The sequence below is a fragment of the Salvelinus alpinus genome, chromosome 2, assembly GCF_045679555.1.
Source record: "Salvelinus alpinus chromosome 2, SLU_Salpinus.1, whole genome shotgun sequence".
Classification (NCBI taxonomy): domain Eukaryota; kingdom Metazoa; phylum Chordata; class Actinopteri; order Salmoniformes; family Salmonidae; genus Salvelinus; species Salvelinus alpinus.
In genome coordinates, this window is record NC_092087.1 from 81,999,109 (window position 1) to 82,026,548 (window position 27,440).

Below are 27,440 nucleotides of genomic sequence, written 5' to 3' on the forward strand. Positions count from 1 at the left end.
CTCATTGTATTTATATCTCTCCATCTCTCTCATTGTATTTATCTCTCTCCATCTCTCTCATTGTATTTATATCTCTCCATCTCTCTCATTGTATTTATCTCTCTCCATCTCTCTCATTGTATTTATCTCTCTTCAACTGTAGGCCCTTGTCTCTCCCTTTCTCAATGCAGGACTACATCCCATTATCTGATACAGAAGCAGTGAAATATCCCCCTGAGCAAATGCTACTGTGTGTAAGTCACTGTGTGTACCCACTACGCACGCAAAGCCAGTGTGTGTGTGTGTGTGTGTGTACACTACCCACACTATACCAACATTTGTGACCAGCTGTGTGACCAGCTGCCCATTACCAGGCCTTCCTATTTAGATTATGGAGGGCACACACACATTTTAGGGGCAGCAGAAAATCCCATGGAAATCATGAGTCATTGCTATGGCGATAGCATTTCAAAAGTAGACTGATATTCTGTTATTTGAAGTTAGTTTACATACTGTTGGCCTACCTATATGTGATGCGTGTGTTCCTGTGTGTGTGAGAGTGCAAGAACTATTTCAGCATTATTTACTAGACAATACCTCAAGAATAGTTCAATCAACCCAACCACAACCACATATCCATTTATTTTCTTAGAGCAGAATATGGGTTGATCATTATGTTTGCAAATCTGTGGCAACGAGAGGTAAAAAGTACTGCAATCTACAACATGGATAAGTAATCAAACTGTATGAGAAAGAGAAGGCTGAGAATAATTCAAAACTCAATACAGGGTTTGTACTGAGAATCTCCCTGGTGTTTATTCTGTTAGTCACTCTATGTGGAACATTCAGGAACACTAATGCATTCTACACAGTAGTGAGACAATATTCCACTGCACTCAGTGCCACCTGAGTGAGTTCCCATCGTGTGTGTGTTGTGATTGTATGCCATCTCAAGTAGCCCAGGCTGTGACGAATCGCTGAGCTCCCAGTAACACAATCCTAGACCCACCCAGGCTTAACACCAGTCTGTCATGTTTTTACGCTTTCTAATTCTAATGTCCATTTTCCTCTAATGGTTACCATGGTGATTATACAACAGAGCAGGATATGTCGACTGCATGGCTCAAATGGTGACAGTTTCTGCTGAACCAGTGCATCCAGAGGTGTAAAGCTACATGGCAGCTGATAGGCTGCGAGTGTGAGTGAGTGAGTGAGTGAGGCTATTTAAACCGACATCCCTTCTCTGAGAGGTCCTTGCTGAAGTTGTCCAGCTCTGTGCACCTGGCCATGAGTTTGGCATCACTAACACACTCTGTTGAGGTGGGCCAACGCTCTACCCAGGTATCCTTGCCCAGCATGTATGTGGCACTGAGAGAGAGAGAGAAAGAGAGAGAGAGAAAAAGAAGAGAAAATAACCCCTTTAGGCAGATATTAACATGAACTTTATTGCTCTGACTTGCTTTGTCTTGCCAGTACTATAAGTCCATTATAACATGTCGCTGCCTCTCCTCACCTGTTGGTGGAGCTGTCCTTGTACCAGAGGTCAGTTTTTGTCCCCATGATGAGGTAGTCTGTACCCTCCTTCAGGTCCAGACCTCCTCTACAGCCAGCATGTGACAGGAAGACCCTAGTGTCACCCACACTGACCTCCTCCTCCACTCCTAGAGAGAGAGAGGGGGGGGGGAGGGAGGGAGGAATGGACAGAGAGGGGGAGAGAGAGTGAGTGAGAGAGAGAGAAACAGAGTTAACCATGTTTGAACTAACTCAGAATCACATTCTGAAACAATGAGGGTAAGGAGAGATGGGTAGAGGACAGAGAAGCACTAGATGACATAAGATACCATGACATGGGAGGCTTACCTATTTTTATAACCTGTGTGATCTTCATCTCGTATCTGTCGTACTGACTCTGGCTGACACTCAGGACCTTGGCCTTGTACACTGGAGGACAGAAGTGTGAGAAGCGTCAGAGAACAGCAAAATACACTCTACTCAATCAATGATATGATACACTTGACTGTCCCCAAGGAACAATTTGACTAAGACAATTAAAGAATGAAGCGTTAGATTATAGTTTTACCTCTGACGGACAACATTCATTTATAGCTGTACCATATACTGTACATGGTATAGTATTGTCTCAGTGTGACAGATTTACAGATCATAATGCCTATAACATGTCTGTAATCTCTATAACATGCCTATGTCTATAATGCCTATAACATGTCTGTAATCTCTATAACATGCCTATATGTCTATAATGCCTATAACATGTCTTTAATCTATATAATGCCTATAACATGTCTATAAAATGCCTATAACATGTCTACGCCTATAACATGCCTATAACGCCTATAACATGTCTATAATGCTTATAACATGTATATAGTGCCTATAACATGTCTATAATGAATATAGCATGTCTATAACATGTCTATAATGCTTATAACATGTCAATAACATGTCTATAACATGTCTATAACATGTCTATAACATGCATACAATGCCTATAACACGTCTATAACAAATCTATAACATGTCTATAATGCCTATGACATGTCTATAATGTATATAACATGTCTATAATGCCTATGACATGTCTATAATGCCTATGACATGTCTATAATGCCTATAACATGTCTATAATGCCTATAACATGCCTATAACATGTCTGTCTATAACATGTCTGTCTATAACATGCCTATAACATGTCTGTCTATAACATGCCTATAACATGTCTGTCTATAACATGCCTATAACATGTATGTCTATAACATGCCTATAACATGTATGTCTATAACATGTCTATATTATGCCTATAACATGCCTATAACATGTCTGTCTATAACATGCCTATAACATGTCTATAACATGCCTATAACATGTCTGTCTATAACATGCCTATAACATGTCTGTCTATAACATGTCTATAACATGCCTATAACGCCTATAACACATCTATAACATGCCTATAACACGTCCATAACATGTCTATAACATGCCTATAACACATCTATAACATGCCTATAACACGTCTATAACATGTCTATAATGCCTATAACATGCCTATAACATGTCTATAATGCCTATAACATGCCTATAACATGCCTATAACATGCCTATAACATGCCTATAACATGTCTGCCTATAACATGTCTGCCTATAACATGTCTATAACATGTCTGTCTATAACATGTCTATAACATGTCTATAATGCCTATAACATGCCTGTCTATAACATGCCTATAACATGTCTATAATGCCTATAACATGCCTGTCTATAACATGCCTATAACATGTCTATAACATGCCTATAACATGTGTATGATATTCTATAGTGAAAACAGATATAGCATACCGTGGTATAATCCTTTACATGCGTGGTCCTCTCGTGCTCCATAGGGGACTGGATCGGTTAGGGACTTAGACACACAGCAATCACCTAATAGGAGAGAGACACACATCATTATCACACACACTCATGTATGACACACACACACACACACACACACACACACACACACACACACACACACACACACACACACACACACACACACACACACACACACACACACACAACCACACACAACCACACACAACCACACACAGACACAGATACACACAGATACATACAAACACAGACACACAAACACACAAACACTCACCCTGTGTACAGCGACATATATTGTTCCTGCAGATCTGTGTGAGTTCGTCCTTGTCCTCTTCGGGGCTGTAGAAGCGACTGCAGCGGTGGTCTGATAGAGAGACACGCTATGTTAACATTTCTCCACCAGACAGAGAGAAATGATCAACTCCAATGTTTACAATAACTTCTCTTGTTCGAGGGCATATGAAATATAGTCAAAACAAACCATAGTCCTACCTGGTTGTAGTACTCATAGACAGTATCTACCTGGGTTGTAGTCCTCGTAGACAGTGACAGTATCTACCTGGGTTGTAGTCCTCGTAGACAGTGACAGTATCTACCTGGGTTGTAGTACTCATAGACAGTGACAGTATCTACCTGGGTTGTAGTACTCGTAGACAGTGACAGTATCTACCTGGGTTGTAGTCCTCGTAGACAGTGACAGTATCTACCTGGGTTGTAGTCCTTGTAGACAGTGACAGTATCTACCTGGGTTGTAGTACTCGTAGACAGTATCTACCTGGGTTGTAGTACTCGTAGACAGTATCTACCTGGGTTGTAGTACTTGTAGACAGTATCTACCTGGGTTGTTGTCCTCGTAGACAGTATCTACCTGGGTTGTAGTACTCGTAGACAGTATCTACCTGGGTTGTAGTAATTGTAGACAGTATCTACCTGGGTTGTTGTCCTCGTAGACAGTGACAGTATCTACCTGGGTTGTCGTTCTCGTAGACAGTGACAGTATCTACCTGGGTTGTAGTACTCGTAGACAGTATCTACCTGGGTTGTCGTTCTCGTAGACAGTGACAGTATCTACCTGGGTTGTAGTACTCGTAGACAGTGACAGTATCTACCTGGGTTGTAGTCCTCGTAGACAGTGACAGGATCTACCTGGATTGTCGTTCTCGTAGACAGTGACAGTATCTACCTGGGTTGTAGTACTCGTAGACAGTGACAGTATCTACCTGGGTTGTAGTCCTCGTAGACAGTGACAGTATCTACCTGGGTTGTAGTAATTGTAGACAGTGACAGTATCTACCTGGGTTGTAGGCCTCCTAGACAGTGACAGTATCTACCTGGATTGTCGTTCTCGTAGACAGTGACAGTATCTACCTGGGTTGTCGTTCTCGTAGACAGTGACAGTATCTACCTGGATTGTCATTCTCGTAGACAGTGACAGTATCTACCTGGGTTGTAGTCCTCGTAGACAGTGACAGTATCTACCTGGGTTGTAGTAATTGTAGACAGTGACAGTATCTACCTGGGTTGTAGTTCTCGTAGACAGTATCTACCTGGGTTGTAGTAATTGTAGACAGTGACAGTATCTACCTGGGTTGTAGTCCTCGTAGATAGTGACAGTATCTACCTGGGTTGTAGTACTCGTAGATAGTGACAGTATCTACCTGGGTTGTAGTACTCGTAGATAGTGACAGTATCTACCTGGGTTGTAGTACTCGTAGACAGTGCCAGTATCTACCTGGGTTGTAGTCCTCGTAGACAGTGCCAGTATCTACCTGGGTTGTAGTCCTCGTAGACAGTGACAGTATCTACCTGGGTTGTAGTAATTGTAGACAGTGACAGTATCTACCTGGGTTGTAGTCCTCCTAGACAGTGACAGTATCTACCTGGGTTGTCGTTCTCGTAGACAGTGACAGTATCTACCTGGGTTGTCGTTCTCGTAGAGAGTGACAGTATCTACCTGGATTGTCGTTCTCGTAGAGAGTGACAGTATCTACCTGGGTTGTAGTCCTCGTAGACAGTGACAGTATCTACCTGGGTTGTAGTAATTGTAGACAGTGACAGTATCTACCTGGGTTGTAGTTCTCGTAGACAGTATCTACCTGGGTTGTAGTAATTGTAGACAGTGACAGTATCTACCTGGGTTGTTGTCCTCGTAGATAGTGACAGTATCTACCTGGGTTGTAGTACTCGTAGATAGTGACAGTATCTACCTGGGTTGTAGTACTCGTAGATAGTGACAGTATCTACCTGGGTTGTAGTCCTCCTAGACAGTGACAGTATCTACCTGGGTTGTCGTTCTCGTAGACAGTGACAGTATCTACCTGGGTTGTCGTTCTCGTAGACAGTGACAGTATCTACCTGGATTGTCGTTCTCGTAGACAGTGACAGTATCTACCTGGGTTGTAGTACTCGTAGACAGTGACAGTATCTACCTGGGTTGTAGTCCTCGTAGACAGTGACAGTATCTACCTGGGTTGTAGTAATTGTAGACAGTGACAGTATCTACCTGGGTTGTAGTCCTCCTAGACAGTGACAGTATCTACCTGGGTTGTCGTTCTCGTAGACAGTGACAGTATCTACCTGGGTTGTAGTCCTCGTAGACAGTGACAGTATCTACCTGGGTTGTCGTTCTCGTAGACAGTGACAGTATCTACCTGGGTTGTAGTCCTCGTAGACAGTGACAGTATCTACCTGGGTTGTAGTAATTGTCGACAGTGACAGTATCTACCTGGGTTGTAGTCCTCGTAGACAGTGACAGTATCTACCTGGGTTGTCGTACTCGTAGATAGTGACAGTATCTACCTGGGTTGTCGTACTCGTAGATAGTGACAGTATCTACCTGGGTTGTAGTACTCATAGACAGTATCTACCTGGGTTGTAGTACTCATAGACAGTATCTACCTGGGTTGTAGTACTCGTACACAGTATCTACCTGGGTTGTAGTACTCGTAGACAGTATCTACCTGGGTTGTAGTCCTCGTAGACAGTATCTACCTGGGTTGTCGTCCTCGTAGATAGTGACAGTATCTACCTGGGTTGTCGTACTCGTAGATAGTGACAGTATCTACCTGGGTTGTAGTACTCGTAGATAGTGACCGTATCTACCTGGGTTGTAGTACTCGTAGATAGTGACAGTATCTACCTGGGTTGTAGTACTCGTAGATAGTGACCGTATCTACCTGGGTTGTAGTACTCGTAGACAGTGACAGTATCTACCTGGGTTGTAGTAATTGTCGACAGTGACAGTATCTACCTGGGTTGTAGTCCTCGTAGACAGTGACAGTATCTACCTGGGTTGTCGTACTCGTAGATAGTGACAGTATCTACCTGGGTTGTCGTACTCGTAGATAGTGACAGTATCTACCTGGGTTGTAGTACTCGTAGATAGTGACCGTATCTACCTGGGTTGTAGTACTCGTAGATAGTGACAGTATCTACCTGGGTTGTAGTACTCATAGACAGTATCTACCTGGGTTGTAGTACTCGTAGACAGTATCTACCTGGGTTGTCGTCCTCGTAGACAGTGACAGTATCTACCTGGGTTGTCGTACTCGTAGACAGTGACAGTATCTACCTGGGTTGTAGTCCTCGTAGACAGTGACAGTATCTACCTGGGTTGTAGTAATTGTCGACAGTGACAGTATCTACCTGGGTTGTAGTTCTCGTAGACAGTATCTACCTGGGTTGTAGTAATTGTAGACAGTGACAGTATCTACCTGGGTTGTAGTCCTCGTAGACAGTGACAGTATCTACCTGGGTTGTCGTACTCGTAGATAGTGACAGTATCTACCTGGGTTGTCGTACTTGTAGATAGTGACAGTATCTACCTGGGTTGTCGTACTCGTAGATAGTGACAGTATCTACCTGGGTTGTAGTACTCGTAGATAGTGACAGTATCTACCTGGGTTGTAGTACTCGTAGACAGTATCTACCTGGGTTGTAGTTCTCGTAGACAGTATCTACCTGGGTTGTAGTACTCGTAAACAGTATCTACCTGGGTTGTAGTACTCGTAGACAGTGACAGATGAAGGTTGGAGGAGTCCCACTTTGAATGTCTGCTGCAGTCGGAAGATGATGGTCTCAGTCTCCTTGTTGGACACCTGGTAGCACAGGTAGACCGCAGGAGAGCACAATGAAGCTACCTCCGGACACTGATCTAAGGCCAGTTTTGAGTTAATAGTTTGCCTTTCACCTTTAAGATTTGGGGAGGGAAAGCTGATCCAAGATCTGTGCCTACAGGCCACAGACAACCTCAACCCAGACAGAGTGAAAAAATTATGACCAGTCAACTTCTAGGGTTGACATGGTAACGCTTGTCTCTCTACGTTCAGGTCATAGAAATAGAATGAGATTCTATTGAGATTCTATTGAGATTCTATTTCTATGGTTCCAGTACCTTGAACAGGTGAATGATGAAAAGGAAGGAAGTTACCCCTTGACACTGATCTAAGATCCCACCTAAAAAGTTAAGATTTATAGGAGGATAAGCTGATCCCAGATCTGTTCTGGTACCTTGAAGAGGTGGATGATGAGGGAGCCTCTGTCACTCAGGTTGTCCACTATCTGGAAGTTGTTGATGTAACGGTCCACTGAGTTGGTCAGCTGGAGGCAAACAAACAAACACAAAAACATTTTCAATATGCACACGGTCACAACAAGCTACACTTAAACACACACAGTCGAAATCAAGTTGGACATTGAGTCAAAGACCAGACATGCAGTTAGACCGCCATCTAGTGGAGACAGATGAACATTACAAGTGGATTAAAGGGATAGTTCACTTCAATTACATATCGGTTTCCTTACCCTGTAAGCAGTCTATGGACAAGGTATGACAGCACTCCATGCTTTGATTTAGTTTCCCTGACACTGTTTCCAAATGCATATGTGGCACAAATCCCCTTTAGCATTTAGCATTTGTGGCGCAAATCTCATTAAAGTAATGGGTCCGATATTAGCATTTTTGGGCATCAAGTTCAAATCATCTGTAAGTGACTTTGTTGAGCTTCACAATAAGTGTTAGATACTTTCCAATGATTTGGATACGATGTGCAAAACAAATAAAAACATATCGGTCCAATGACTTGAATTGGATTTGTGCTACACTTGCTAAAACGTTAGCATTTGGAAACAGTGCCAGGGAAATAAAACCAAAGCATGGATTGCTGTCATAACTTGTCCATAGACGGCTGACAGGGTAAGGAAACCAAGGTGTAACTTAGTAATTGGGGTGAACTATCCCTTTAACGTGGGTTCCAGTACAGCAGTAGTTGTACTGTAACAGTACCATCTCCAGGTCTTCATTCTCTGGGACGAACCCAGTAGGAAGACTGATGTCCAGAACAACCATCCTGACCTCCCTTGGTCCCAGAGCCCTGGAGGTTGGAAAGAGAGAGAGAGAGAATAGTAGAATGAAGAGGAAGATAGAATCAAAAAGTAGAGACTCAAGTGTAATCCAATAACAGTAAGTCTCCTCGTGTATTTCGGAGAGGGGACCAAAGGAGAGTATGAAAAGACAGACTGCCAGGTAGCCTAGATATTCAACATAGTACTGTATAATCTCACCTGACGTTAATAGTGATCCTGTAGGACTTCTCTGCATCTGGTGGAGGCTTTTCTGTCAGCGGGGTTAAAAAACATTGAGTTTAAGATTTGAGACTGGGATTGAGACTAAGATTGAGATTAAGATAGAAATGGAGATTGAGAGCTGGATTAACCTACCACTAGATTCTGCGATGGTCACGTCCAAATCAAAGTTCTTGCAGCTGCTCTTCTCATGCACCTCAGGGAGCTCGTTGTAGTAGGTCACCACCTAGGGGAGAGGTCATTAGACCAGGAAGTGACAACACAAACAAATATGACATCATACATCAATGTGACAAAATGATCATAGACAAGCTCTGATATCATGCATTGACTAATGGCCATAGACATGTTTTGTGGTCATACCTCTAGTATACCTTGCCCCTTCCCTTTGGCCTCCACTCTGAATCCCTGGTCTATAGGAGCCTGAGTGAAAACCCCACAGAAGAGAAGAGATGGTGAAAGAGAAACATGATACATCATGGTTACTAAACCTAGACTACATATTTGACATAAGATACAGGTAGGTTGGGAGAGAAGAAATGGTGAAAGAGAGCGAGAATGAGAGAGAGAGGGAGAGAGAACAGCATCCCTCCTACCCTGGAGGAGCGTGCCACGTAGGAGGTCCTGGGGTCGAAGTGGAAGCGCTGGTCGCTGCGGCCCTGGATGCTCAGGTCCACCTGGAGACTCAGGTCATTGGGAGGAGGTTTCTTTATCAGGTACTCAGACAGACCCTGCAGAACAACCATGGTGGGCTGGGGGAGAGAGAGACAGAGAGCGAAAGAGGGGGGAGGGAGAGAGGAAGGGCGAGAGGGGAGGAAGAGAGAGGGGAGAGAGAGACGGGGAGGAGAGGAGAGCGAAGAGAGAGAGGAAGCAGAGAGATTATTATAAAATATGTACTGGATTGTGTGGAGATCCAAATGGCAACAAACTGGACTGGCTAGTGACAACCTGCAATAACACTGTTGACAAACTCAGCTCACTGACATCAAGCAATACTTGTTTAGGGGATGTCACTCAGTACCTGGGTGGATCCGTAGCCCCCGCCCCTGCGGCGCTGTTCGTTGAGCCACTCGAAAGGTGCGGCGGCTTCAGTCATGTGACTACTCTTCACCAGGGCTAGCAGGGCGTAGCCCGTCGCCTCCAGAGTGAAGAGGCGGTTCTCACTGTCTGGCCAATGGGTACCGTCTGGAGGAGGGGAGAGAGGGAGGGAGGGGAGGGGAGAGGGGGAGAGAATAACAGTGAAGCACAGCAGAGAATAGAGAGGGGGAGAGAAAGAGAAACAGAGACAGACATTTTCCTACCTGGAGAGGCAGCTTTGAGTAGCAGGGTTTTTAAGAACAGTGAAGATGTCTCGTCAACCAGAGACAGAGCGTAGGCAGAGATGGCCAGAGAGTAGGGTCTCTTCAGAATACCATACGTGCTCCTCAGATAGTTGGCAGCATTCTGGATCCCATTCTAATACAATACAATAGAATACAACTTCACTGTCTATCCATTAGTTGGCGGCTTATGAATTCCATTCTTATATGAGCAGAGGGATAAAGAATAAACCTGAAAGCCCCATTTCCCAACACCGACATGCAATATACACCGGTTCGATTAATGGTCAGCCTCGGCGCATGCAAACGTAGCGTGATAACAGGTCAGCCAACCAAATCCAAGATTCACCAGGGGAGTCAGGTAAAAAGGCATCCTACTCACAGATGACTAACTTACTTCTAACTGGGGCAGCAGGTAGCCTAGTGGTTAGAGCATTGGGCCAGTAACCGAAAGGTTGCTAGATCGAATCCCCGAGCTGACAAGGTAAAAATCTGTCGTTTTGCCCCTGAACAACCCACTGTTCCTAAGCCGTCGTTGTAACTAAGAATTTGTTCTTAACGGACTTGCCTAGTTAAATACATAAAAAAAAATAACTTACTTATCTCCCGTCCCAATATAACAGTTTCTGCCGGTTCTGTGACCGGCTTACCTTGATGGTGTGACTAGCTCCTTTGCAGTTGAGTTCTGTATGCTTGGTGGCTTCAGTCATGGCTATCAGGACAAAGGCTGTCAAAGTGGACTGAGACTCTGCACCTTGTACCCCACCCTGGAGAAGAGAGAAGCTGTTATAAGACTTCAGTCCCAGATCTCTCTCTGTCTGTCAGAGTGTGACTGTGTGCGCACATCAGTCCATGTGTGTATTTGTGAGCGTGCTTCTGCATCCACTCGTGTGTGTGTGTGTGTGTGTCTCTTTCTTACTGTCATAGTAGTAGTGTAGACAGGGTTGTCCACTCGTGTGTGTGTGTTTCTTACTGTCATAGTAGTAGTGTAGACAGGGTTGTCCACTCGTGTGTGTGTGTGTCTCTTTCTTACTGTCATAGTAGTAGTGTAGACAGGGTTGTCCACTCGTGTGTGTGTGTTTCTTACTGTCATAGTAGTAGTGTAGACAGGGTTGTCCACTCGTGTGTGTGTGTCTCTTTCTTACTGTCATAGTAGTAGTGTAGACAGGGTTGTCCACTCGTGTGTGTGTGTGTGTGTGTGTGTTTCTTACTGTCATAGTAGTAGTGTAGACAGGGTTGTCCTCTCGTGTGTGTGTGTGTGTGTGTGTGTGTGTGTGTGTGTGTGTGTGTGTGTGTGTGTGTGTGTGTGTGTGTGTTTCTTACTGTCATAGTAGTAGTGTAGACAGGGTTGTTCACTCGTGTGTGTGTGTGTGTGTCTCTTTCTTACTGTCATAGTAGTAGTGTAGACAGGGTTGTCCTCTCGTGTGTGTGTGTGTGTGTGTCTCTTTCTTACTGTCATAGTAGTAGTGTAGACAGGGTTGTTCACTCGTGTGTGTGTGTGTGTGTGTGTGTGTGTGTCTCTTTCTTACTGTCATAGTAGTAGTGTAGACAGGGTTGTCCACTCGTGTGTGTGTGTGTGTGTGTCTCTTTCTTACTGTCATAGTAGTAGTGTAGACAGGGTTGTCCTCTCGTGTGTGTGTGTGTTTCTTACTGTCATAGTAGTAGTGTAGACAGGGTTGTCCTCTCGTGTGTGTGTGTGTGTGTGTGTGTGTGTGTGTGTGTTTCTTACTGTCATAGTAGTAGTGTAGACAGGGTTGTCCTCTCGTGTGTGTGTGTGTGTGTGTGTTTCTTACTGTCATAGTAGTAGTGTAGACAGGGTTGTCCTCTCGTGTGTGTGTGTGTGTGTGTGTGTGTGTGTGTTGTCTTACTGTCATAGTAGTAGTGTAGACAGGGTTGTCCTCTTGTGTGTGTGTGTGTGTGTGTGTGTGTGTGTGTGTGTGTGTGTGTGTGTGTGTGTGTGTGTGTGTTTCTTACTGTCATAGTAGTAGTGTAGACAGGGTTGTCCTCTCGTGTGTGTGTGTGTGTGTGTGTGTGTGTGTGTTTCTTACTGTCATAGTAGTAGTGTAGACAGGGTTGTCCTCTCGTGTGTGTGTGTGTGTATGTGTGTGTGTGTGTGTGTGTTTCTTACTGTCATAGTAGTAGTGTAGACAGGGTTGTCCTCTCGTGTGTGTGTGTGTGTGTGTGTGTTTCTTACTGTCATAGTAGTAGTGTAGACAGGGTTGTCCACTCGTGTGTGTGTGTGTGTGTGTCTCTTTCTTACTGTCATAGTAGTAGTGTAGACAGGGTTGTCCACGTGTGTGTGTGTTTCTTACTGTCATAGTAGTAGTGTAGACAGGGTTGTCCACTCGTGTGTGTGTGTGTGTGTGTCTTTCTTACTGTCATAGTAGTAGTGTAGACAGGGTTGTCCACTCGTGTGTGTGTGTTTCTTACTGTCATAGTAGTAGTGTAGACAGGCTTGTCCTCTCGTGTGTGTGTCTGTGTGTGTGTGTGTCTCTTTCTTACTGTCATAGTAGTAGTGTAGACAGGGTTGTCCTCTCGTGTGTGTGTGTGTGTGTGTTTCTTACTGTCATAGTAGTAGTGTAGACAGGGTTGTCCTCTCGTGTGTGTGTGTGTGTGTGTGTGTGTGTGTTTCTTACTGTCATAGTAGTAGTGTAGACAGGGTTGTCCTCTCGTGTGTGTGTGTGTGTGTGTGTGTTTCTTACTGTCATAGTAGTAGTGTAGACAGGGTTGTCCTCTCGTGTGTGTGTGTGTGTGTGTGTGTGTGTGTGTGTGTGTGTGTGTGTGTGTGTGTGTGTTTCTTACTGTCATAGTAGTAGTGTAGACAGGGTTGTCCTCTCGTGTGTGTGTGTGTGTGTGTGTGTGTGTGTGTGTGTGTGTGTGTGTGTGTGTGTGTGTGTGTGTGTGTGTGTGTGTGTGTGTGTGTTTCTTGTTGTCATAGTAGTAGTGTAGACAGGGTTGTCCTCTCGTGTGTGTGTGTGTGTGTGTGTGTGTGTGTTTCTTACTGTCATAGTAGTAGTGTAGACAGGGTTGTCCTCTCGTGTGTGTGTGTGTGTGTTTCTTACTGTCATAGTAGTAGTGTGGACAGGGTTGTCCTCTCGTGTGTGTGTGTGTTTCTTACTGTCATAGTAGTAGTGTAGACAGGGTTGTCCTCTCGTGTGTGTGTGTGTGTGTGTGTGTGTGTTTCTTACTGTCATAGTAGTAGTGTAGACAGGGTTGTCCTCTCGTGTGTGTGTGTGTGTGTGTGTGTGTGTGTGTGTGTGTGTGTGTGTGTGTGTTTCTTACTGTCATAGTAGTAGTGTAGACAGGGTTGTCCTCTCGTGTGTGTGTGTGTGTGTGTGTGTGTGTGTGTGTGTGTGTTTCTTACTGTCATAGTAGTAGTGTAGACAGGGTTGTCCTCTCGTGTGTGTGTGTGTGTGTGTGTGTGTGTGTGTGTGTGTGTGTGTGTGTGTGTGTGTGTGTTCTTACTGTCATAGTAGTAGTGTAGACAGGGTTGTCCTCTCGTGTGTGTGTGTGTGTGTGTGTGTGTGTGTGTGTGTGTGTGTGTGTGTGTGTGTGTGTGTGTGTGTGTGTGTTTCTTACTGTCATAGTAGTAGTGTAGACAGGGTTGTCCACTCGTGTGTGTGTGTTTCTTACTGTCATAGTAGTAGTGTAGACAGGGTTGTCCACTCGTGTGTGTGTGTGTCTCTTTCTTACTGTCATAGTAGTAGTGTAGACAGGGTTGTCCACTCGTGTGTGTTTCTTACTGTCATAGTAGTAGTGTAGACAGGGTTGTCCACTCGTGTGTGTGTGTGTGTGTCTCTTTCTTACTGTCATAGTAGTAGTGTAGACAGGGTTGTCCACTCGTGTGTGTGTGTTTCTTACTGTCATAGTAGTAGTGTAGACAGGGTTGTCCACTCGTGTGTGTGTGTGTGTGTCTCTTTCTTACTGTCATAGTAGTAGTGTAGACAGGGTTGTCCACTCGTGTGTGTGTGTTTCTTACTGTCATAGTAGTAGTGTAGACAGGGTTGTCCACTCGTGTGTGTGTGTGTCTCTTTCTTACTGTCATAGTAGTAGTGTAGACAGGGTTGTCCACTCGTGTGTGTGTGTGTGTGTGTCTCTTTCTTACTGTCATAGTAGTAGTGTAGACAGGGTTGTCCACTCGTGTGTGTGTGTTTCTTACTGTCATAGTAGTAGTGTAGACAGGGTTGTCCTCTCGTGTGTGTGTGTGTGTGTCTCTTTCTTACTGTCATAGTAGTAGTGTAGACAGGGTTGTCCTCTCTGAAAGATCCAGTGATCTGCTGTTTGTTGTTGAGCAGGTAGAGGAGAGGACCACACACATCCTGTTCACTCACTCCTGCCAGCTGATGAGCCATAGAGAACACCTTCACTACATACGCAGTGATCCTATAATGGATAGGGGGGAGAGGGGGAGAAAGAGGGGGTGGGGGAGAAAGAGATGGTGGGCAGGGAGAGGGAGAGAAAGAGATGGTGGGCAGGGAGAGGGAGAGAAAGAGGGTGGTTGGGAAGGGAGAGAGGTGGAGGGAGAGGGGGAGAAAGAAAGGGTGGGGGAAGGGAGAGAAAGTGAGGGTGCGGGGGAAGGGAGAGAGGTGGAGGGAGAGGAGGAGAAGGGAGAGAGGTGGAGGGAGAGGAGGAGAAGGGGGAGAGGGGGAGGGAGGAGAGGGTGGAGGAAGGGGGAGAGGTCGAGACGAGGAAAGAGAAGGTGGAGGGGAAGGGAGAGGAGAGGGAGACAGAAAAAGAGAGAGAAAAGGGAAGAGGTAGAGAGAGAGGGTCTGAGGGTTACAAATACAATCCATTGTATTATTTAGATTACTCTGTGATTGATACACATTCTTCTTCTTCTTCTTCTTCTATGTATTTGAACAATACCATGTGCTTGTGCCTTCATTCCTGTAGGGGGGGTAAGAGTCATCTTTCTTCTTATACACCAGCTGCTTCTGGTAGCCTTTCTGTATGTAGTTGATGGCCTCCACCCTGCGTTGCACCCCTACAGTCTCCCAGTCGTTGGAGCGGTCCAGGTAGACAGTGGCTATAAGAGGCAGGGTGATGCTGGCTAGGTTCTGTTCCACACAGCCACCAGGCATACGGATCAAAGAGGCCAGAGAGTCACTGCTGATACTGTTGTCTATGGTGTCAGCCAACAGGTTACCTAGTGGGAGGAGTAGAGTAGAGTAGAGCAGAGCAGAGTAGAGCAGAGTAGAGCAGAGCAGAGAGAGCAGAATAGAATGGAAGGAATTGAATAGGTTATATGTCCACAAAGTTGCTTTGGCTTCACAATGCCCATAACCAACCCAAAGGCTTAGAGGCACCAGCCAGCCACCATTTCTGTCTAATAACGTAAACCTTGTTTCTCAGTTAGGCCTACCCCTGATGTTGATGAATGTCTCTGGTTGAGAGTTTGGAACCAGGGAGCCCAGCTCCACTTTGTCCACCTCCACTACCTGCCTCCCATCTGGGGGGAAACATAGTAAGAAGACTTAGTAAAGATTGTTTCTAAAGGAGACATGGTAATGGTACGCATTAGGGTTAGAGATGATGAGTGTCTTAGTTCTACTCACCGTTCCCATGGTAATGGTACGCATTAGGGTTAGAGATGATGAGTGTCTTAGTTCTACTCACCGTTCCCATGGTAATGGTACGCATTAGGGTTAGAGATGATGAGTGTCTTAGTTCTACTCACCGTTCCCATGGTAATGGTACGCATTAGGGTTAGAGATGATGAGTGTCTTAGTTCTACTCACCGTTCCCATGGTAATGGTACGCATTAGGGTTAGAGATGATGAGTGTCTTAGTTCTACTCACCGTTCCCATGGTAATGGTACGCATTAGGGTTAGAGATGATGAGTGTCTTAGTTCTACTCACCGTTCCCATGGTAATGGTACGCATTAGGGTTAGAGATGATGAGTGTCTTAGTTCAACTCACCGTTCCCATGGTAATGGTACGCATTAGGGTTAGAGATGATGAGTGTCTTAGTTCAACTCACCGTTCCCATGGTAATGGTACGCATTAGGGTTAGAGATGATGAGTGTCTTAGTTCTACTCACCGTTCCCATGGTAATGGTACGCATTAGGGTTAGAGATGATGAGTGTCTTAGTTCTACTCACCGTTCCCATGGTAATGGTACGCATTAGGGTTAGAGATGAGTGTCTTAGTTCTACTCACCGTTCCCATGGTAATGGTACGCATTAGAGTTAGAGATGATGAGTGTCTTAGTTCTACTCACCGTTCCCATGGTAATGGTACGCATTAGGGTTAGAGATGATGAGTGTCTTAGTTCAACTCACCGTTCCCATGGTAATGGTACGCATTAGGGTTAGAGATGATGAGTGTCTTAGTTCTACTCACCGTTCCCATGGTAATGGTACGCATTAGGGTTAGAGATGATGAGTGTCTTAGTTCTACTCACCGTTCCCATGGTAATGGTACGCATTAGGGTTAGAGATGATGAGTGTCTTAGTTCTACTCACCGTTCCCATGGTAATGGTACGCATTAGGGTTAGAGATGAGTGTCTTAGTTCTACTCACCGTTCCCATGGTAATGGTACGCATTAGAGTTAGAGATGATGAGTGTCTTAGTTCTACTCACCGTTCCCATGGTAATGGTACGCATTAGGGTTAGAGATGATGAGTGTCTTAGTTCAACTCACCGTTCCCATGGTAATGGTACGCATTAGGGTTAGAGATGATGAGTGTCTTAGTTCTACTCACCGTTCCCATGGTAATGGTACGCATTAGGGTTAGAGATGATGAGTGTCTTAGTTCTACTCACCGTTCCCATGGTAATGGTACGCATTAGGGTTAGAGATGATGAGTGTCTTAGTTCAACTCACCGTTCCCATGGTAATGGTACGCATTAGGGTTAGAGATGATGAGTGTCTTAGTTCTACTCACCGTTCCCATGGTAATGGTACGCATTAGGGTTAGAGATGATGAGTGTCTTAGTTCTACTCACCGTTCCCATGGTAATGGTACGCATTAGGGTTAGAGATGATGAGTGTCTTAGTTCTACTCACCGTTCCCATGGTAATGGTACGCATTAGGGTTAGAGATGATGAGTGTCTTAGTTCAACTCACCGTTCCCATGGTAATGGTACGCATTAGGGTTAGAGATGATGGGTGTCTTAGTTCTACTCACCGTTCCCATGGTAATGGTACGCATTAGGGTTAGAGATGATGAGTGTCTTAGTTCTACTCACCGTTCCCATGGTAATGGTACGCATTAGGGTTAGAGATGATGAGTGTCTTAGTTCTACTCACCGTTCCCATGGTAATGGTACGCATTAGGGTTAGAGATGATGAGTGTCTTAGTTCTACTCACCGTTCCCATGGTAATGGTACGCATTAGGGTTAGAGATGATGAGTGTCTTAGTTCTACTCACCGTTCCCATGGTAATGGTACGCATTAGAGTTAGAGATGATGAGTGTCTTAGTTCTACTCACCGTTCCCATGGTAATGGTACGCATTAGGGTTAGAGATGAGTGTCTTAGTTCTACTCACCGTTCCCATGGTAATGGTACGCATTAGGGTTAGAGATGATGAGTGTCTTAGTTCTACTCACCGTTCCCATGGTAATGGTACGCATTAGGGTTAGAGATGATGAGTGTCTTAGTTCTACTCACCGTTCCCATGGTAATGGTACGCATTAGGGTTAGAGATGATGAGTGTCTTAGTTCTACTCACCGTTCCCATGGTAATGGTACGCATTAGAGTTAGAGATGATGAGTGTCTTAGTTCTACTCACCGTTCCCATGGTAATGGTATGCATTAGGGTTAGAGATGATGAGTGTCTTAGTTCTACTCACCGTTCCCATGGTAATGGTACGCATTAGGGTTAGAGATGATGAGTGTCTTAGTTCTACTCACCGTTCCCATGGTAATGGTACGCATTAGGGTTAGAGATGATGAGTGTCTTAGTTCTACTCACCGTTCCCATGGTAATGGTACGCATTAGGGTTAGAGATGATGAGTGTCTTAGTTCTACTCACCGTGACCTCCCTTGGCAGAAGGATTCAATACAAAACTCTGCACTTTAGTCTTCTGCACTCCTTCCACCTGTTACAGGGTTTTGAAAACAGGTTAGAGATACCGGTCCTCGTATCTTAGGTAAGGACACTGATTCACAGTCGCTATATATATATATATATATATATATATATATCTTTTTTTTAATATATTTTTAAATTAACATCTGAAATAATCACCCACCACCACGCGTAGCGTCTTCTTGACCCCGTCGCTACCCATAAACCCTTTGGCCATGGCAAGGACCTCCAGTAGCATCTCTCCGGCCTTGAGCGGTATGATGGTGTAGGGAACAACCAGGGATGAGCTGCCCTTCAACGTCACCTCCTGGGTGTGTTTCTCATTGAACGCCACACTGCACATGTCCTCTGTCTTCAGTAGCACCACCTTAACCTGGGTTGAGTAGAGGAGGAAATGGAGATGGTCAAGACACAAAATGGCTGAGAGGAAGTGAGCAGAACTGGGTGGATTTCTCATTGAACGCCACACAGCACATGTCCTCCGTCTTCAGTAGCACCATTGCTTCTAGGTAAGCTGAAAAGAGGAGGAAACTGGAACGGTTGAGACACAAAATGGCTGACAGGAAGGGATCAGAGGGGAGCTAGCGGGTGGGAGTAGTAGGTAGATAGAGGTTGCCTCGATCTACAGGCTCAGATATTAATTCATCAGCCTGATGGTTACGGTAAGGCTTGAGGACTAAATAGAAGTCATGGGTGAGAGGTCAGAGGTGAGCTTGCCTCCATGTCCTCATCGCCATAGTTATGGAGCACAGCTTTGATCTCCACGTATTCGTTCCTCGCCACTGAGTACGGCAGCTTCAGGTCCACGAAGAAACGCTTCCACGTACGCACATTCCACGGCTCGGCTACGCAGAAACCTGGAATAAAAACAAAATGACTGAAACAAACAAACAAACAACAGCAGGTGGTTGAGGACACCATGCCTTAGAATGCTTGAATTGTACAGCAATACTTTGTATTCCTTATATCGTACCAGTATCCCCACTAGCATACTACCTGGAATCCTCCTGGGAAATGACTGAATATGGGTACAGTGAGAGGAAGCCATTTTAGACCACTGAGAATTAGGTCCAATCCCAAATAGACCCCTTAAATCCTAAGCCCTATGCACATGTGGTGATCTGATTGGATTTGACAGGCGTTAGTGATATGGTAACAGTTCCACCTTGCCCTCTGATTGGTGTTTCACCTTGCCAACAAGTGCATAGGGCGTAGCACTTAGGGACTGGGTCCATGGCTAGCCCAGGGGAAGGGAAGGGTCTACCTGTGACAGGTGAGGAGCTGATGGCTAGTACTCCCCACTGGGTGATAGTGTCTGGGAAGACGGAATCCACATGCAGCGTTGCCAACCTGTAAGGAACAGACCCAAACTAATGAATCCCATTGAGTTGACCTCTTGTAAGCTCAGCTTGTGACATGAGCACAGTAAAACATTATCTTGAAGATAAATATAGAGAGAGACTGGTGGATTGTGATCGATTGATGCCGTTGCCTAATACAATGCTAACAGTGACACGGACGCGCACAGACACAAACACACATAAATATCCCTGGGACAGTACACGATGGTGCAACAGTGTTTATTTTTTTTTGGGGGGGGTGAAAAAAAGGCCAGGCTGTTTCTGATCTGTTAACTCAGCCAGTCTCAATGTAACCTCCAGTCCACTGTGGTGCAACTCTGGGGATTTACAGAGTAGGTAGTTTCATTTCAAAGGGATACTGCGAGATTCTGTCAATTTGCCGTTTTCTACTTCTCCAGAGTCTAATGAACTCGTGGATACCATTTGTGCGTCTCTATGTGCAGTATGAAGGAAGTTATAGGCGGCTACCAGGGCGGCAGGTAGCCTAGTGGTTAGAGCAGGTAGCCTAGTGGTTAGAGCAGGTAGCCTAGTGGTTAGAGCAGGTAGCCTAGTGGTTAGAGCAGGTAGCCTAGTGGTTAGAGCAGGTAGCCTAGTGGTTAGAGCAGGTAGCCTAGTGGTTAGAGCAGGTAGCCTAGTGGTTAGAGCGTTGGACTAGTAACCGAAAGGCTGCGAGATCAAATCCCTGAGCTGACACAAGGCAGTTAACCCACTGTTCCTAGGCCGTCATTGAAAATAAGAATTTGTTCTTAACTGACTTGCCTAGTTAAATAAAGGTAAAATAAATAAAATACTAATAAATAGGTAGTTTAGCAAGCCAATGATAACTAACGTTAGTGCAATGACTAAGTTTACAGGTACACTAGCTTAATTGCCAGAACCTTGCAGTATCCCTTTAAGGGTGAGAGGGGTGTGGCTTGGCCTATTCCCCTTTCGACTGGGATCACTAAATTGGTCAACCCCTCATAGAAAGAGTTTTCCCTGGACAGGTCATGTGGTACGTACAACCAACCAAGTCTTAGCCTATGAGCAGGGAAACTGCTGTCCCTTTCTATAAGGGGGTGAGAGGACAGACACACACATTCACTCACCCGTCTCTGCTGTCCTCAGGCACACTGGGCAGCGTCAGGTCGCTCCACAGCCATGACTCATAGAACTTAGACCTTACTGTCACCTCACTCTCTTCCATAAAGTCATCCTCCTCTTCCTCATCCTCTTCCTCAGCAAGAGACACTCTCTGTCCTTCCATAACACGTTTGGATCCCAGTCTCATTGTAGACTGGGGCAATATTTCTTCACCTGATGCCAAAAAATAAATATGTTTCAACTCTGTTTGATGGATGGGTGGATGAATCGATTGATTGCTGGATTAATTGAGCAATCAATCATTTTGAGCTCAGTTCTCTGCTGTAACATACAGGGGCCACTTGGACGGAAGTTAGATCTGGTTAGAATTAAATTAGACTCAACAGACTCAACTCAACTTAATTAACAAGACCTACAGTGTTGTTTTCAAGACCACCTAAAGCGAGACCGACTCAAGACCAAGACCACCTAAAGCGAGACCGACTCAAGACCAAGACCACCTAAAGCGAGACCGACTCAAGACCAAGACCGGGAGGGGGGCGAGGGGTCCAAGACTAAGACTGGGAGGGGGGCGAGGGGTTCAAGACTAAGACCGGGAGAGGGCGAGGGGTCCAAGACTAAGACCGGGAGGGGGGCGAGGGGTCCAAGACTAAGACCGGGAGAGGGCGAGGGGTCCAAGACCGAGACCAGAAAAGTGTAAATCCACCATAATAAGAGTTGAAAATGTCCAGTATTTCTGTGTTCAGATTTCAGAAGGACATTCTTTAGACATTCAGAATGGTGATAAATGCTGAGGACAAAAGTTATCACTAATCCAAACAGGTCCATAAAAAGACAAGCTTACCCCAGTCTCCCCTTACTAATCGTTAGCATACAACTTTCAAGCAATTTCCCACACTAGTTCCTACCAGCAAATCAAGGAAATCCTGCTGAGCACTAAAAAATATCATCAAACTTTGTAGTGAAAGTAATGGACAGTAATTTTACGAGTAAAGTAGGAACCCCAGGTTTCAATAGGGGATCAGATATTCATGTGTCATGAAAGGAGTGTGGATATTTGGCCTGGCGAAGCTGGTTTACGTGCTGACTAGTGATGTGCAGTTTGCGAACAATTCATTATTTTTGAACGACTCTTTTGACTGACTCGAGACTCATGATTCATTCATTTTAGTCGTTTGTTTGACCTGCTAATGCTGGCCGCAATGAACCCAACAGCAGGGTTAACCTTTTGTCACTACAGGGGGTGCTGTTTCAACTTCGACATTTTGTGTCTCCAAATTAAACTGCCTCGTACTCAATTCTTGCTCGTACAATATGCATATTATTATTACTATTGGATAGAAAACAATCTCTAGTTTCTAAAACCGTTTGAATTATGTCTGTGGGTGAACCAGAACTCTTTCTACAGCGAAAATCATGACAGGACATGCGAAGGTCAGAAAACTAGGCTCTGTTCTCAGATCAGTTTAAAGCTCTGTGTGTGCCCTATGGGTCGAAATGAACTGCACCAGCCTTCCGCTGGATGTCAGTAACCAATGAGAAGTGGAATGGAGTCTCTACGTGTTTCTCAGACTTTATAAAAGGCAATGGAGTGACATGTCCGTTCTTTTGGACGCTCGTCAAGACGCAAGAGAGGACATCAGAATGGCATGCTCAAAAGCTCTCGTTATCGACCTAAGATATATCCGTCTGTGATTTAATTCGATATAGGTGTTAGAAACATCATAACGAAGTTATTTTAAACCGATTTATATCAGTTTATGCGACTATATTGCTATTTTCGGAATTTTCGTAGTATTGCGCTTTGAGGATTTGGACATGTGTGTGCCACGTAGCTATTGTTAGCTGCTAGTTCCGAAGTTGAAGAAGACGTTTTACAACAAAGCAACGATTCTTTTGGACAAAGGACACCTTGCCCAAGATTCTGATGGAAGCTCGTCCAAAAGTAAGAGCTATTTATGATTTTATTCCGTATTTATGTGGAAAAATGTAAACGCATTTGTCGGCCATTATTGCGGCACTAGTCTGGCTGTAACGCACACTGTATGTCTAGTAACGTTAATTTTAAAAATCTAAATCAGCGGTTGCATTAATAACCAATGCATCTTTCATTAGCTGTCCAACCTGTATTTTTTTATTGAATCTAATCGATAAACAATCGTAAACATAGGTGCCTTTCCAAGATGGCGCCGGCCAGAATGCATGCCATGTTTTGACTGACAACATTGCATAACCACGATTTGTGATGCTAAATATGCACATTTTCGAACAAACTCTATATGCATTGTGTAATATGATGTTACAGGACTGTCATCTGAAGAATTCTGAGAAGGTTAGTGAAAAAATTAATATATTTTGGTGGTGATAACGTTATCGCTCTTTTTGCCTTGAATCAATGCTGGGGTGATGTTAGCTCATGTGGTATGCTAATATAACGATATATTGTGTTTTCGCTGTAAAACACTTAGAAAATCTGAAATATTGTCTGGATTCACAAGATCTGTGTCTTTCAATTGCTGTACGCTGTGTATTTTTAAGAAATGTTTTATGATGAGTAATTAGGTAATACACATTGCTCTCTGTAGTTATTCTAGTCGCTTTGGGTGAGTTTTGTGATAGTGGCTGCAATGGTAAACTGTGATTTATACCTGGAAAATGCACATTTTTCTAAAAAAAACATATGCTATACCATAAATATGTTATCAGACTGTCATCTTATGAAGTTGTTTCTTGGTTAGTGGCTATATATATCTTTATTTAGTCGAATTAGTGATAGCTACTGATGGAGTAAAAAACTGGTGGAGTAAAAAAAGTGGTGTCTTTTGCTAACGTGGTTAGCTAATAGATTTACATATTGTGTCTTCCCTGTAAAACATTTTAAAAATCAGAAATGATGGCTGGATTCACAAGATCTGTATCTTTCATCTGGTGTCTTGGACTTGTGATTTAATGATATTTAGATGCTAGTATTTACTTGTGACGCTATGCTAGGCTATGCTAGTCAGCTTTTTTACTGTGGGGGGTGCTCCCGGATCCGGGATGAGTAGGCAGTAAAAGTTAACACACACTCTTCAGGCTCGGCGGCTCCAGAGACGTGCTTTGACCACCAACTGTCTGTCATATGCAGGAAAATACACTGCTCAAAAAAATAAAGGGAACACTTAAACAACACAATGTAACTCCAAGTCAATCACACTTCTGTGAAATCAAACTGTCCACTTAGGAAGCAACACTGATTGACAATAAATTTCACATGCTGTTGTGTAAATGGAATAGACAACAGGTGGAAATTATAGGCAATTAGCAAGACACCCCCAATAAAGGAGTGGTTCTGCAGGTGGTGACCACAGACCACTTCTCAGTTCCTATGCTTCCTGGCTGATGTTTTGGTCACTTTTGAATGCTGGCGGTGCTTTCACTCTAGTGGTAGCATGAGACGGAGTCTACAACCGACACAAGTGGCTCAGGTAGTGCAGCTCATCCAGGATGGCACATCAATGCGAGCTGTGGCAAGAAGGTTTGCTGTGTCTGTCAGCGTAGTGTCCAGAGCATGGAGGCGCTACCAGGAGACAGGCCAGTACATCAGGAGACGTGGAGGAGGCCGTAGGAGGGCAACAACCCAGCAGCAGGACCGCTACCTCCGCCTTTGTGCAAGAAGGAGCAGAAGGAGCACTGCCAGAGCCCTGCAAAATGACCTCCAGCAGGCCACAAATGTGCATGTGTCTGCTCAAACGGTCAGAAACAGACTCCATGAGGGTGGTATGAGGGCCCGACGTCCACAGGTGGGCGTTGTGCTTACAGCCCAACACCGTGCAGGACGTTTGGCATTTGCCAGAGAACACCAAGATTGGCAAATTCGCCACTGGCGCCCTGTGCTCTTCACAGATGAAAGCAGGTTCACACTGAGCACATGTGACAGACGTGACAGTATGGAGACGGCGTGGAGAACGTTCTGCTGCCTGCAACATCCTCCAGCATGACCGGTTTGGCGGTGGGTCAGTCATGGTGTGGGGTGGCATTTCTTTGGGGGGCTGCACAGCCCTCCATGGGCTCGCCAGAGGTAGCCTGACTGCCATTAGTTACCGAGATGAGATCCTCAGACCCCTTGTGAGACCATATGCTGGTGCGGTTGGCCCTGGGTTCCTCCTAATGCAAGACAATGCTAGACCTCATGTGGCTGGAGTGTCAGCAGTTCCTGCAAGAGGAAGGCATTGATGCTATGGACTGGCCCGCCCGTTCCCCAGACCTGAATCCAATTGAGCACATCTGGGACATCATGTCTCGCTCCATCCACCAACGCCACAGACTGTCCAGGAGTTGGCGGATGCTTTAGTCCAGGTCTGGGAGGAGATCCCTCAGGAGACCATCCGCCACCTCATCAGGAGCATGCCCAGGCGTTGTAGGGAGGTCATACAGGCACGTGGAGGCCACACACACTACTGAGCCTCATTTTGACTTGTTTTAAGGACATTACATCAAAGTTGGATCAGCCTGTAGTGTGGTTTTCCACTTTAATTTTGAGTGTGACTCCAAATCCAGACCTCCAAGGGTTGTTAAATTTGATTTCCATTGATAATTTTTGTGTGATTTTATTGTCAGCACATTCAACTATGTAAAGAAAAAAGTATTTCATAAGAATAGTTAATTCATTCAGATCTAGGATGTGTTATTTTAGTGTTCCCTTTATTGTTTTGAGCAGTGTAGATCATGAGCATTCAGAAGAAAAATACATGATCAGAACTGATAATGAATCACATGGTGCAAGAAAGACTGCAATTCATTGGTTATTGAATGTTATGGACACAGCTTTGTAGAATCAATACACACACAGCCTCTGCTCAACCAACTCAAACTCAAGAACTTATCTTTTGGGTGCTGCAGTTTGCAAACGACTGCGCTTATCACCCTCATGGTAGTCAAGCAATGCATTCCGCCAAGAGTCGTTCACAATCTAGTCCGGGACGGCCACAACTAGACCTCGTCTCAAATGTATCAAGAAATAATCTCATTTGTATGCCTAGCAATCACGTTTACAAGTCTGTCACAAATGTCAGCTCCAATAAGCCCCCTTTGGTGAATGAAATGGGGCAGAAAGTAGCCTAGCAGTTAAGAGCATTGGGCCAGTAACCAAAAGGTTACCTGTTTGAATCCCCAAGCCGACCAGGTGAAACTAACGTGGCTATCATAAAGAACTACAAATGATCTGGACAAGACTGACGAATCGAGGCAAAGGTAAGAATCTCTGGATTAGCTAAATGTAGTAATTAATAAATTGATAATGTTAGCAAAGGTGTCAGCTAGAGATGACTTGCAGGGATTTGTAGTTTTGCATGACATGTCTACTTTGATGCTAATTAGCTGTAAAGTAAATAGAGCCGAATATATTGATAAAAGTCCCCTTGTCCGAGAGAGATGTACATGGTTATCAGAACGTCATGCCAGGGTAAGCCTACACAAAACACAGCCCTTATTTTAAGTGTTTCTAAAATCCCCTGTGGGAAAAATGAATGGTGGAAAAACGATTGGAACCATTTCCGTTTGACAGCTAGGTTTTATGGGTATTATGACACCCCCACTGTGAAGCTCTAACAGCGACGCAAATGAACACAATTAGTAGAAAGATTTGTCATTTTTGACTGAATGGGTCGTAAAGATCAGAGTCAGTAAAAAGAGTGGAACTTCCCACCACGAGCGCTAACTGCTGACAATGATTCCTGTTTTACTCCGCTGGTTTCAGCTGGTCTCGGGGAGAAATGATGAGTCCTCATTGTTTCTGAGTAAAAATGGACCTGACACTGAGACAAGACTGATACACTCACTATGTATCTCGAGACCGGATTCGAGTACTACAACACTGCTGCCACAAACACCTAACAATTCATTAACCAGCTAGTCCACCATCATCGATGTTACCTCTTGAAATCCCAAAATCGCCAAAGTTTCTGCTATGTAGCTTGGGAAAAATGCGTCTGTCCAGGGTCAGCATGAGTAGAGCTGTGGTGGTAGGGGGTATGGTGGTGGTAGGGGGTATGGTGGTGGTAGGGGGTAGTCTGGTGTCAAACTCCTCTCCCCTGTACTTGGAGCAGCAGTACCTGAAAGTGCCAAACAGTTTAGTTCAGTGCACTTCAGCTCAACAACTCAATTCAACTCAGCTCAATTGAACTCAGCTCAATTGAACTCAGCTCAATTGAACTCAGCTCAATTGAACTCAGCTCAATTGAACTCAGCTCAATTGAACTCAGCTCAATTGAACTCAGCTCAATTGAACTCAGCTCAATTGAACTCAGCTCAACTCAACTCAGCTCAACTCAGCTCAACTCAACTCAGCTCAACTCAACTCAACTCAGCTCAACTCAGCTCAACTCAACTCAGCTCAACTCAACTCAGCTCAACTCAACTCAGCTCAACTCAGCTCAACTCAGCTCAACTCAACTCAACTCAACTCAACTCAACTCAACTCAACTCAACTCAACTCAACTCAACTCAACTCAACTCAACTCAACTCAACTCAACTCAACTCAACTCAACTCAGCTCAACTCAACTCAACTCAGCTCAACTCAGCTCAACTCAACTCAACTCAACTCAACTCAACTCAACTCAGCTCAACTCAACTCAACTCAGCTCAGCTCAGCTCAGCTCAGCTCAACTCAGCTCAGCTCAGCTCAGCTCAGCTCAGC

General features: G+C 44.7%; 1 protein-coding gene across 2 annotated transcripts in view; it reads right to left on the bottom strand.

Annotated features, from left to right (window-relative positions):
* Window positions 1-602: 602 nt before the first annotated feature.
* LOC139567942 (complement C3-like) overlaps window positions 603-27,440 on the bottom strand; it is a 37,284-nt gene continuing 10,446 nt past the window's right edge. For both annotated transcript variants that reach the window (XM_071389567.1, XM_071389568.1), the window contains 24 exons: window positions 26,676-26,854; window positions 20,768-20,975; window positions 19,583-19,668; window positions 19,036-19,175; window positions 18,482-18,691; window positions 18,262-18,328; window positions 15,638-15,724; window positions 15,142-15,421; window positions 14,499-14,658; window positions 10,926-11,042; window positions 10,258-10,411; window positions 9,978-10,141; window positions 9,553-9,708; window positions 9,320-9,379; window positions 9,092-9,182; window positions 8,936-8,987; window positions 8,658-8,745; window positions 7,883-7,972; window positions 7,365-7,470; window positions 3,648-3,737; window positions 3,338-3,421; window positions 1,840-1,920; window positions 1,493-1,640; window positions 603-1,347 (listed from right to left, as the gene is read on the bottom strand). In XM_071389567.1, coding sequence (XP_071245668.1) covers window positions 1,200-1,347; window positions 1,493-1,640; window positions 1,840-1,920; window positions 3,338-3,421; window positions 3,648-3,737; window positions 7,365-7,470; window positions 7,883-7,972; window positions 8,658-8,745; window positions 8,936-8,987; window positions 9,092-9,182; window positions 9,320-9,379; window positions 9,553-9,708; window positions 9,978-10,141; window positions 10,258-10,411; window positions 10,926-11,042; window positions 14,499-14,658; window positions 15,142-15,421; window positions 15,638-15,724; window positions 18,262-18,328; window positions 18,482-18,691; window positions 19,036-19,175; window positions 19,583-19,668; window positions 20,768-20,975; window positions 26,676-26,854 — 3,046 coding nt within the window. In that variant the 3' untranslated portion in view covers window positions 603-1,199. The remainder of the gene's footprint in view (window positions 1,348-1,492; window positions 1,641-1,839; window positions 1,921-3,337; window positions 3,422-3,647; window positions 3,738-7,364; window positions 7,471-7,882; window positions 7,973-8,657; window positions 8,746-8,935; window positions 8,988-9,091; window positions 9,183-9,319; window positions 9,380-9,552; window positions 9,709-9,977; window positions 10,142-10,257; window positions 10,412-10,925; window positions 11,043-14,498; window positions 14,659-15,141; window positions 15,422-15,637; window positions 15,725-18,261; window positions 18,329-18,481; window positions 18,692-19,035; window positions 19,176-19,582; window positions 19,669-20,767; window positions 20,976-26,675; window positions 26,855-27,440) is intronic.